General features: G+C 42.1%; 1 protein-coding gene across 1 annotated transcript in view; it reads right to left on the bottom strand.

Moving 5' to 3' along the window:
• Positions 1-12,366, bottom strand: part of lrriq1 (leucine-rich repeats and IQ motif containing 1) — a 30,313-nt gene that overhangs the window by 8,911 nt on the left and 9,036 nt on the right. The window contains exons 9-16 of the mRNA XM_046394101.1: positions 9,372-9,827; positions 8,698-8,881; positions 6,959-7,084; positions 6,491-6,580; positions 4,929-5,062; positions 4,297-4,368; positions 4,100-4,188; positions 3,280-3,381 (exon numbers count right to left, since the gene is read on the bottom strand). Of these exons, the coding sequence (XP_046250057.1) occupies positions 3,280-3,381; positions 4,100-4,188; positions 4,297-4,368; positions 4,929-5,062; positions 6,491-6,580; positions 6,959-7,084; positions 8,698-8,881; positions 9,372-9,827 (1,253 nt within the window). The remainder of the gene's footprint in view (positions 1-3,279; positions 3,382-4,099; positions 4,189-4,296; positions 4,369-4,928; positions 5,063-6,490; positions 6,581-6,958; positions 7,085-8,697; positions 8,882-9,371; positions 9,828-12,366) is intronic.

Below are 12,366 nucleotides of genomic sequence, written 5' to 3' on the forward strand. Positions count from 1 at the left end.
GCATATGAACGGTGGTAAATAGTTTGACATTAAGTTAGTTTGGATGATGGACGATAAACAAGATGATTGTGTTTCAGCTGGGCTTTGTAGATGACTTGAAGTGTGAAATCGAGTTAAGTGCTCGGGAGGTAGGGGTTCCAGGCTGAAATAAAAATACATATCCCCATGTTCCTCTGACATGAGGACGGATGTTTGGTGGGGTTGGAGCTCAGTTTGGATGGAAGACGGAGGTTGGAAGAGTGTGTGGGTGTGTGTGTGTGTGTGTGTGGGGCGGTGGGGTGGAAGGCGCTGGTGGAAAGTAAGAGGAGAAACAAGGAGAAACGCTTGGAGGCTTCAACATCTGCAGCACACAGACACTTGACGATGCAAACCAGCTAAAAAAAGTGAAGCGTATTTCTGTTGTTTTTTTGGGGGTTTTTTGCCTTTAAAAGAAAATGTCTTGTGGCTCTGCTCCATTCTCTCCCTCTCTATCTCCCTCTCTGGGTATGTAAGCTGATACCCATTTCAAGTGGGTTACTCATGTCCAGCACATCCACACAAAGAGCCCGGATAAAATAAACACGCCGCGTCGGATATCTTGGAAAGAATCTGTCATGGGTTTGGGGCTAATCACCTCCAGAAGGGGCTTGACTCAAAGCCTGAAACGTTAGCCCCTGTCGGGGAGCACTGGCTGGGCTGGGATGGGCTGGCTAGGCCCCGGGCACTGGGGATGGATCCGGAGGAGGGGGTGCCTTCCACAGGTCAGGACCAGGGGAGCGAGAGGGGAGGCTGGCTTTGGCCCGTTTACAGACACCCGGGATCACTGCACTATGAGCCAGTTCCCCAAACACCACCTCTGATGCCACCGTCGCCACTGCCACACAGTCACCCTGTAAAGAGGCAGCAGGAGTCGTCTCCTCCAGAACCAAACTGGTTAGGGTTACGCATTTTACAGGATCCCTCACAGTCGGATCAGAAGATCAACTGAGGACACGAGGTATTAAGCAGAGAGGGAAGGGTGATGTCCACACCAGTGACCCTCGTTACTTAATTAGCTGATGGAGCTGCTTCGCTCCATTGCTCGAGAACACCAGTCCTGTTTGATGAATTATCAAGACGAGGGTGGAGAGGAGAGATAAGGATACTAGAAAGAAACAGAACTGGAAATGCTGTTGTAATGTAATAGTTCATTTGGATGGAACTGGTCCTCGACTGCCAGTTGGCTGAGGTCTTATCTGCAGCTATATTGTACTTAGACACGATTCCAGTGTCAGCAAGTGTTGGAAAACTGACACAAAACACCTGCAGTTCATGCTGTTGTCACTTCTTAGTGAGAAAAATCAACGGCTGTCGACCAAATGCAAAAGATAAGTGCCTTATAAGTTTGGCAATATACTGACTGCTGACAAAAATAAAAATTCTTTGAATCTTTAAAAACAGTTCAAGTTGTTGTCTGATGTTTGGCTGCACAGCAATAAAGTAGATTCCAAGGAAACAATGTGACTCAGAGCTTCAGAACTACTCTACCAGCAAATCATTAAAGCAATCCACCCAAAAGAGATAAAGTGAAACAAAAAACATCCCGAAGTTGAAGGCACAATTTGTTCTATTTGTTTTAAAACCGTATCATGAAATGACAAGCAAACATATTGTATTTCTCCACAGCTAATGAAGGTGTATTTCATGACTATGGCGGCATTGGACGTGGACCAGAGAGAGGCCAGTCACTCCACTGCCTGTTGGCAAAGACTGTTGTTAGAGCGTCCCTCTGACTGCTGGATGACCGCGAGCGTCACGCTCTCTGGATGTGAGGCCTTGACCCTGGTGGGTGGAGGAGGGGGTGGGGTGCAGAGGAGAGATGGAGACAGGCCTTCGTGATAAAAGCCCCACTTCCCCCGTCCTCTCGCCTGCCCTCCCTCCAGCTCTTCCCTCCCTCTTAAGTCTGGCTGTGGATGTCACAATGCCAAATCATGTCTCCACCTCAGGACGGGGCAGGAGGCCACAGCAGAAAGAGATGGAGGGAGAAATTTATCTCCTCTATCAAACTACTTTACACCACAGTTAATCCCCTTAAAACCCTTTTGAAGATTGTTTTACTGTCCACAACAATGAGAATTAAGTCTTAAATATATAATAATAGTAATATTTACTTTTTAAAATGTCTACGACAAGGCCGCTGTTATATATTTTTTGAGTTGTGTACTTAACATTCTCCCAAATGTTTGCAACAATGTTCAAACCCAGAGAAATCTAAGTGTTTAGCTCCACTGTAAGCTGTTAGCAGCAGAGTCCTGCAGTGTGTTTGACTGGAGGACTCTGACACAGCTAACAGCTAACTCTTTCTCCTCCTGTCAATTTTAACACAGATCTGCTGTGGTCATTAGTGCTCAGCGGTTTGCCATTCGCTAAGGGGCAGTCTTTTCTTCACAAACTCATTTTCTGTAGCCTGGTTGGCAAAGGATTCTGTCAGGGATCAGAAAAAAATGTCTTGCACATTCATCAGATTGGCCCTTCAGACTGGCCTTTAAAGAGACCTCATATCAATATGTAGAATGGAAATCAGCCAATAATGACAGGTGTCAAATCAATCAGAGCACTTTTCCTGACAATGTGGTGAACCTCACCTCAACCCTGTTTGTGAATGACTGAACCTTTTAAGAAACCTGTTTACCTGTGGATTGTTCCAAACAGGTGTTGTTGGTCTGTAATTTGTCTTATTAATTTGTCTTTTGTTGATCCTGTCCCAAATGGTTTGAAACACGTTGCGGAAATTAGAATAAGCACATATTTACAAAAATCAGTGAAGTTGATGAGGTAATAATTCCCCATCTCTTATGTGCAATAGTGTAATACCGCAAAAATGTGGTCTTGAAATATTGTGAGTTTTTTATATTTCCTTCATTTATTTTTGTATATTTTTATTTATCTGTATTCTTTATGCTTTATGTTTTGCTGCTGTGACTGTGGGACTAATAAAGGATTATCTGATTGTATCTTATCTTATTAATTTTTAATAAGTTAATAAGTTTTAATAAGTTTGTCTTTGCACTGCTTTCACTTTGGTATGTGTCAAAAAGCATGAGCAAGTTTAGTGAGTCCACATTATTCTGAATGATAGAAACAATAACCCAAATTATGAAAATAATATCAATAAATTTGCAATGTTTTTCTTAAAGTCTGAATTGATTTTAACTCTCCAGTTTTGAATTTGCAGCTCTGGACAAAGAAAAATATACTTACAATTATTTACAGGTATTTCTATAGCTTCCTACCAAATGTGTAGCATGTCTCAAGTCCTACCTTTTCTATACTTTCTGTTGTGTTGTGCTTTCCTGTTCCGAGCTTCCACTTGACCCAGCTGGTAACTGCAGTTTCCAAACAAGGCAAGAGGGACGGAGGGATCTATGAAAAATGGGGGGGGGGTCAAAGAAGGACAAGGCAGGGCTAAAACCAGAGGCAAAAAAAAGAAGAACAAAACACAAAACCTAACATTCGGAAAATATTAGAACAGCCCTCTGGTTCCACTGAGGCAGATGCCGTTGAGAGTTAGTGCAGACTCAGACCTGTGTGTCAGTGGAACAAGCTGACAAGACCCCTGCTATTGAAATCATGCATTTGCAATTCTGATCAAAGAGCAGCCTTCCTCTACATGACTGTAGCATGATAAACGTGACAGGACTACTGTTTCCTGGAGCAGAGCAGAGGTGAGGTCACCTTTCACTGCAGCCGCACTCAACCACTACAATGAATCGTAATGAAAATCATCACAGGATGACTCGTCAAGAGGCTTCTTGGCAACCGCTATTTCCTATGCAGGCTCTCAAATAAGACCCAATGGGAGACGACAGGCCCTGGCTTCTGCTGTCTGTTACAGCTCATTAACGTACATGAGGTGGAAGGGTTCAATGCTGTTGAAGCACGGTTGAAGAAATAAAGACAAGAATGAAAAGAAATAAAAATTATTGTGGATATTTTTCTCTCTCAGATGGATTCGTGTCCTCACAGTTCCTTCTGACCATGTCTGCCTTCATAATCTTCAAATTTCTGCATTTTGCTAATGACAATGTATCAAAATGACTCTAGAAAAAATAAACACGTCTACAAATCTACACTAACTCACCCTGACATTTCTTCTGCTGTTGCTTCTTTGACTTCATCTTCTGGGCTCTCTTGAGCATTAGAAGAGCTGTGTGGCTGTGAGTGAAGCCCCTGGTCATGACAGGGACAGAAAGTCCCACAACATTATAAAACTCGGACACAGACAGCGATAGAAACAGTCAGAACCTCATCACAAAGACTCAGTGTACGATGACTTACCATTCTTCCAGTATCTTTTCTGATCTTTCAGAGAGACCACTGACCACGGATGGGGAGGCAGGAGATTTACTTCTGAAATCATAAATAGAGGGTGAGACGCTTGAAACCTCACATATTGCAATGGTCTAGTATAATACAACATAGTAGCACAGCACATAGAAATAGTCTTGACTCTCATTTTCAGTAATTTGCTTTGGGTTTGATGTTTATGGTGTGACAGGGTCAGTATATCAGTGCACAGTGACTGGCACGCTGACAGGCACCCCTCAAAGGCCTTTGCTGTGTTGCATTCACATACTGTCTCATCTCTGCACACCAATCACTGCATGAAACTGTCAGTCACATTGTCCATCCCAAAAAGTTGCAAAAATCTTTACCCTCCGTTGGGAAGATCCAGTGTTTATTGTAGCACAGAGACATCTTATTCCCAACATTTATGGGTTTCTACTGTGCACACACTTTAACACACACAGTTTTATCACAATGTATAAAAACACACCAATACGTCATTTTTTATAAATGTAGTCAAATGTTTATGCACACAGTCTGAAGCCAAATTACGTGGACTACGGTCACAGTTTTACTCACTACAAGTCAATGATGGTCAGTAATTATGCCAGGGGTTGTCCTACCTGTTGGAACTCTGTGGTGAAACTCTCTGGCCTGCAGAGTCCACCAGTTCTGCATCCACCCAGGCCTGCTTGGAACTCCTTACAAGCGGTGGAGGGGGTATGAACTGGGAGGGTTCAGGAAAGGGCCCAGGAGGCTGAAACACATACATGAATCAGTGTAGGCAATAATTTGCTGCTTTTATCACCGGGGTTCCCACACCTTCATAAACGGTCTAACTCAAGGACTTTCCAGACCAAATTCAATGATCCAACGCAGCATATTTTGAGAAATGGATCAAGATTAGTTACTGTAACAACACTGAGAGCTTTTATGGCAGGCTAGATAGAAGTGAGGGAGAGAGAGGCTTGAATTGTGCTGTGTTACAGACAAGCCAGCCTTTGTAAAGGCCTTTGGTGAGCCAAAGTCCAGGAATTTACATTTTCCAGGTATAACTCAAGGTTCACTTAATGTTAGCTTTCTTTCACTTGCTTGCCATAATCTGCATCATTCAACTTAAAACTTTCTCCCAAGGAAACAATGGTGAAATTGCAGGAGACCTGCATACAGATGGCAAAATGTAGTCTATTTACTAATTTTAATTTCTATTCTTACACAAAATACAGAAATTCAAGCACTTTCAGTGACCATGTCTGTTTATGTCTATTGTCAAAAAATTTCACAACTTGTTTGCTCTAAAAGTCAGAAGCTAAGATTTCCAGACAATGTTGGAAGGTTGTATCACTTTGAGTATTTCAAGAATTTCCCTCCAGGGATTAATAAAGGAATTCTGATTCTGATTCTGAGTAGACTACTTTCCAGGCAGTATACAGTAGCCATTTATCTTAAGAATCGTCACATCTGCCTTAGCAAAAACTGAATCCTCATTTGTGGAGATGGTCATGATGCTGGAGCTCTAAATGGAAAAACCATCGAGACAACTTACAGTTCTCGGTATAGATCGGAGAATGAAATATAATGTATACAATAATGTCGAGTCAAATTTAAGTCAAGTGCATGTTTTCTTTTGAGGTATTTGGCTGACACTTTTAACCAGAGCGAGTTTTCACTCTCAAGGAATGCTCATATGTAAGTCAAACTAACAGCTTAATTACTCTCCAGATCCCATTTTCTCTTTGTGGAAGTGCTAAATTGTTCATCCCCACCTTTGATGTGTACCTCAGCGTCAACACATTGAGGCCCGCCACGACAGCAGCTGCACTGCATCAGCTGGCCTAAAACGGCTACCATGATGTACAGTGCTGAGCACGCTCCAAAGAAAAGATCCAACCAGAGGTAAATGGAGGGGAAAAAACAGGACGACAGTCCGCCAGCGTGAAAAATTACATCTGCTGGTGCAGAGCACCCTTCAGCCCTCCAGGAAATAATCTTGTTTTTCAAGAGAATAAATTTAAAGATCAATCAGGGAGTGCAACATCCTGGAAGGGGGGGAGGGCAAGATGTGAAAGGGACAGAGCGAAAAAATAACTGTCGGAATTCCCAATTTTCACTGGCCACTTTCACTACAATAGCAGCCCACCAGGTTTTAAGAATGTTACAGAATGTCCCAGGACAGCTGTTTTACCTTCAGAGACAGTGGCTGCTCTGACAAGAGATAATGACTGGAAGGTGAGTCTTCAGAAAGCAACAGTGTCCAGTGCTTCTCCAGTGCTGCCTTTTTGAAAAAAAAAAAAATTATACATAGCGCTGATGTATATATATATATATATATATATATATATATATATATATATATATATATATATATATATATGTATATATATATATATATATATATATATGTATATATATATATATTCAGAACCAAACATGTAACACCATACATGAGAGACAATACCACAGTCACATATTTGTGGATATGTGTTTGTGTGTAATGTGATGTCAGATGAAGTGTGGATTATTTTGTGTCTGTGTTCAGAGGTTTATGCATAAACTCTACGTTTTTGTGCCTTTTTCATTTGTGTGTGTGAGTGTGTGGGATGGGGAGTGACTGAAATATGAAAGTGAAGAACACACGAACTTGTGTGCATACCTCATCAAAGACAAATTCATCCACGTCCACCTCCTCAAAGGTGTCGTCCTCTCCGGTGTCGGGGCATGTTACAGCAGCCAGAGCAGATGCAAGCCTCCTCCTTAGAGTGAAGCCCCTCCAAAACGCCTGGAGGTACCCAAAGAACAAATGGTACAGTAGAAAGCCTTCCATGAATCACGGGGCAAACGTAAATATTGTGTGTTATCCCATTAGAGAGATAAAACATGTTAACCTCTCTTTTTAATTGCTGGGTGTTCTGCTGTCTGAACTCTGTGTGACTCCGGGATGTTCAGAGACAAATGGAGCTCCGGTGTGCCTTTAAATCCTGCAATTCCCAACGGGCCGGGGGGGGGCACACTTCACTTCAAGCTGAGCCGACCAGGAATCCCAGAACTCTTACAACCGCACTTCTTTGGAATCTGATTAATCACCCATGCCCCCCACATCCCGCTGCACACACACTCTACTCTACCAGACCCCCGCGCCCCCACCTCCTAAAGGACTCATCAAACACTTTCGTGTTGAAAAGGGATTTGGGAGAAGTGTTGAGCAGCATGTTTTTCAGAACAACAGCTTACACCTATATGCAGAGGATTAGCCGAATAAGCTTCCATAGCACGTATGAGGTCTGAAGATGGATGTTCAAGGGTGAAAATGTTCATTTTCAGACATCCACTGTGTGAAGGTGATTCAAGACTTCAGCTACAGTACTGGAAAAGTCTACTGAGGTCGGTGGGTTTACATGCAGGCTCTCATCTGTCCTGAACCAGGCTGATTCTGAACTTTGGGTGGGCGATTTGGCCAAAAACTAATAGTACTGTCTAGTAAACCCCATGATAAACAGCCATCGTGAGCCATTAAAGATCTTTTTTTGGGGCACGGTCCACATCTGCCATTCCACTAGCTATAACTCATGTTGCATTATTTACAATATGGCACCTAAGAGAGAGCCAAGTTTAGTCATTTGTCCAATCAGCAGCACCATTTGCTTGGCCGCTACAGCATTCTGTTGGTACGTTCACGTGGTGAAGATCTGCTTATGAAGTTTGGAAACATAAGTCTGAAGACATTAAATATTGAGACCTCTGATTGCAATGGATATTCACCATTTCCAGACAGTTTCTAGACTAAAAGATGAATCAATAAACTCAATAAAAACACTTTAAAAACATCTACAAAAATGCAACCATGGACATGTTGTTCTTGTTACACAGTTAAAACATAGACATAATTTGTAGGAGAAAATGTAAGTTAATTGATTAAATTCAGGTCAGACATTCCAGTTAGGTAGTCACACTTAACCAGACTATTGTGTACAGTGAAGTCTGGCAGAACCTTGTGAGAAAACACTATGTGGTTTACTCACACACACGGTACAGATACGAAAAGCAGAAGGCCTCTCATGCTCTGTCATTTCTGTCCCAGCCCATCATTTACATTCTCTGCTCTGACTGGATAGTTGTTTTCTGACGCAGCTGCCATACCACACGCAGGAAAGTTTTCCTTTCCTTTCAAAATCGCATCGGGGGAAGACTAGTTTGGTGGAGGATGCTGCAAAAATGGTCAAATGCAAGAAATTCCCTGTAAGCTATAGATGTGTGTTTTCCATATAACAAAGGCGACAAATGCAGTTTGAAAACTGTTGCCCATTCATCATAACGTCCAGTAAATGAAGTTAACCTCCTGTACAGGAAGTCAAACTAAGAAGTCAAAATGTCTGACAAGAACAACTGCTTTACCTGGATGACAGTTGCTGCAGAATCTTGGCCAACAGAACTCCTGTTAAAATAAGAAGGTCCTGACTTTGGCTTTGCTCCATCTCCTCCTCTTCCTCCCCCGTTTTCAGCTGTGGAAAGGTTGTTGATGTTCCCACATTTCTGTCTGTATTTCCTCCACTGCTGTTGAATCACAACTACTGCTGTGCTGCTCCACAAAGGACACACACACACACACACACACACAAAGTGAGGGATGCACATGATGTCATAGCACCTTCGCCTTTCATGACATGAATTTATTTCTGAGCAGACATCTGGATAGCAGGACTCTGGGGAGTTTAAGCCTGTCCAGAGCCACCCTTCATATGAAAGATATATTAACCTCCCAAAGATAGTGCAGTGTTAATGATGAAGCTGCGTGTTAAAATGAATAAGATGTTCAACATCTTCTGCTGTAAATCACAAAAAGGAGGCTCCAATGATGATGAATGTTCTGCAACAGAAACTAATAAAATGCTGATCTGCTATAAAAAGAATTATATAAAACACGAGGGTGTTTGTTTTAAGCCGGCAGGGTCCACTTGCGTACCATGACAGAATTTGGAGGCTTTCATTACACGCTCCACACCAGCTGATCTCACTGATCTGTCGTCACACAAGTGGACTCTACTGACTCAGAACATTTGATGACTTACTTCTGGAGTTCCAGATCTCGATGGTTGGACACAGGTGCCACGTTAAGGTTGGAGGAAATTGTTTTTTCTGTTGCTGCCATGGAGTGCACACTGCCAGAGTTAACTTTGTTAACTGTTGGTCCTCTCTTTGGAGCTATAGCAACAGCGTCACGCCGACCCTCTACAGCTGCCTCCTCATCGAAAGTCCAGAAGGTGCATGTGATGTTGTCCCCATTCGGAAAAACGGGTGAAACTTTATCAGCAGACTCCTTTTCTGGGTGCTCAGTACACTTCTCACCATTGGTACTGACCATGTCAAGTGTTTCCTCAAGCGTTTTTTGGACGGTGCCCCTGTGTTTCTCAACCACAGTGGTGTCACCATATTCATGGGCAAATCTCTGGTCGGTAGCCAGCTGCAGAGCCTCAGTGAAGTGTCGGCAGGAGGTCTTTAGAGCATCCAGGGAAGATGAGGCATTACTGTGAACATACGCACACAAAAACGCACTATTTTAAACAGGAATGCTTATTCTTTTTAATGCCTGTACATACTGTACGTGAGCGAAGAGAATAACACCCACTGACACACACATTTCTAAGGATTATAATTATATCCTATCCTCCAGTCCCCATGAGTCATGAACAGACCTTCCCAGTGGACCTGTGCAGTGATTCAAGGGGACTGGACAAGCCTGATCACTAAATGATGGCACTGATTAAATGTTAGTTAAGTGACAGTGTACTAAGCTTGATGATTTTGACAATGCTGCATAAAAGTATGACAGAAGATATACATGAAGAGAGAAACAGTTTAAAAGATTTTATTCAATCTGAGGAACGTAAGTTTTATTTAGACTTTGAATTGATTTTTCAAGTGTATTTGTTGGGGCGAGCAATAATGTCAGTAAATCATCTCAGTGCCAAACTGGATCTGGAAAAAAGCCTGGTAACAAACTCTATGAGATTAATTTTGTACAATTAAGATTTAATCACCACACCTACAGCATGAACAATAAGACAAGTGTGCCGTTTCTAAAACAGATTTCCAATCAAAGCTAAAATTAAGAAATAACAACAGATAATGTGTCAGTACCTTGTGTAAACATTCATTCAAAAATAATATCTGCAAGGAAATTTAATCGTTCAAAGAAACAAAATCGAAGCGGTTTAATGGTCTCTGACTCACATGAGGTTCAGAGCAATTCAGTTTGCAGCATACTGTTATGAAACAATATTAGAGAAGGTAAATAATTCAGCATGCAGAATTTCTTGAGAAATTCAATTTACTTCACTGCAACTCAACTATGGAATATCAGATTTAGCTCACATTCATTCCTTACTCTTGATTCTCTAGTTCATCTGAGGTGAATGTGTGTGTGTGTGTGGGGGGGCACTTATTCCTGCAGTTGTGGGGACAAAAATCTGTTTGCACAGTCACATTGTGAGAACCTGCCTTACTTATGGGGACAAAAACGCAAATCATTAAATATTAGGATGAAGAGTTGCCTTAAGGTTAGGCTGAGGTTAGAGTTAGGTTAAAGTAAGGGTTAGGATTAGGTAAGTAATGTTTTTGTTATGGTTAGGTGGTAGTTAAGCCTCCAGGAAATTAATGTAAGTCTATGTAATGTCCCCAAAAGTGATGGAAACACAACTCTGTGTGTGTGTGTGTGTGTGTGTGTGTGTGTGTGTGTTGCTCTGCTCTCTAACTCTAATACCATATAATGTCCCTTTCATTGAGGGGATAAACTGACTACAAAGCCACCTCAATGGAAACTTAATGAATCTATTAGCAGGCTCGGCTCTGCTTAACTCCGTGTCCTCAGCCCTGAGGGGGGCAGGGACACTTCAGTACCCAGCCAGTCTGGAGGGCCAGTAGCCTTAGGTAGCACAGTTTTTTCTCTACAAAGACCCAGCTCTTCGATCTCAATGGGACAAGGGAGAGAGGAGTCGGGAGGGCCAAAAAGATTGTGACCCCACTGACCCCCACTCCCCATACCTGCTGGTTCACTCCAGGGTCACCAGCAACATGGATACCACTGATATAATAAACTAAAACTGCCATATAAAATGTTTTTGAAAGTTTGTACTAAAAAGACTGTAATTTCCCAATATACTCACTTTGAATTCATACCATTGAAGCCACATACTGTTTTCAGTTGAACTTTGAAATGTCTTTACTCAGAATGAGGACTGTGAATTTTGACCCTCGTCTCTTACACTCTGATCGCATTAGGTGGAGATCACTTCAACAGAGGGACGATCAATGGCTCTTTTGATGTACATGCAGGCATGTGAGCTTGAGCATTCATGCCAGAGAGGAGTGTCTGCTGTGTTCTGCCAAAGATCCACAATTACATTTTGTTTGTTTTTTATGACAAACATCCACGAAACGGCAAATACTTTGGTTAAGTGGCATTGTTCTTGTGTCTCTAAACCAGGGCCATATGCACAGTCTGTGAGGCATTTTATGTATATGCATGTATAGCAGTGTCTTGTTGAATATTGACTGTAAAAGCCCACTGCTGGAAAGGAATATTAAGATTCACTCTGTTCTACTGAATTAACCCTCCAGGCTGCCGTACTGTTCGGTAACAAGGGATGCATGCAAGGAGACTACAGAACATTTCCATGAGAAGAAAAAGTTCTTCACTACAATAACTTTTTGTGGGACTCTTTTTATGGATTTCTCTAGAGAGAGTTGATCAGAGATGACCAGAGATGATCACTCCAAGATACAGAAATATTAGTCTCATCTGTTGTGGTTTCGACTTTGCTTTTTCCTGAAATTTGGCGTTAATATAAGGAGAAAAAGATTTTAGTTGCTCAAAAAAAGATAAAAAGTAAACCTCAAGCATAAATAAGGGAAGTTTAGTACTGAACAAAGAATTCAGCCTCCTCTTTACACCCTGTAGAGAAAAGTTGTGAAACCATACCCCCGTTAAACCCCATGCTTTCCCACCTTACGCTCCCCAGCAGACTGACGTGTGGCACTCCTCTCACCTCCTCTACACCCCAGTCA

This window comes from Scatophagus argus, chromosome 7 (genome assembly GCF_020382885.2).
Source record: "Scatophagus argus isolate fScaArg1 chromosome 7, fScaArg1.pri, whole genome shotgun sequence".
NCBI classification, from domain to species: Eukaryota; Metazoa; Chordata; class Actinopteri; family Scatophagidae; genus Scatophagus; species Scatophagus argus.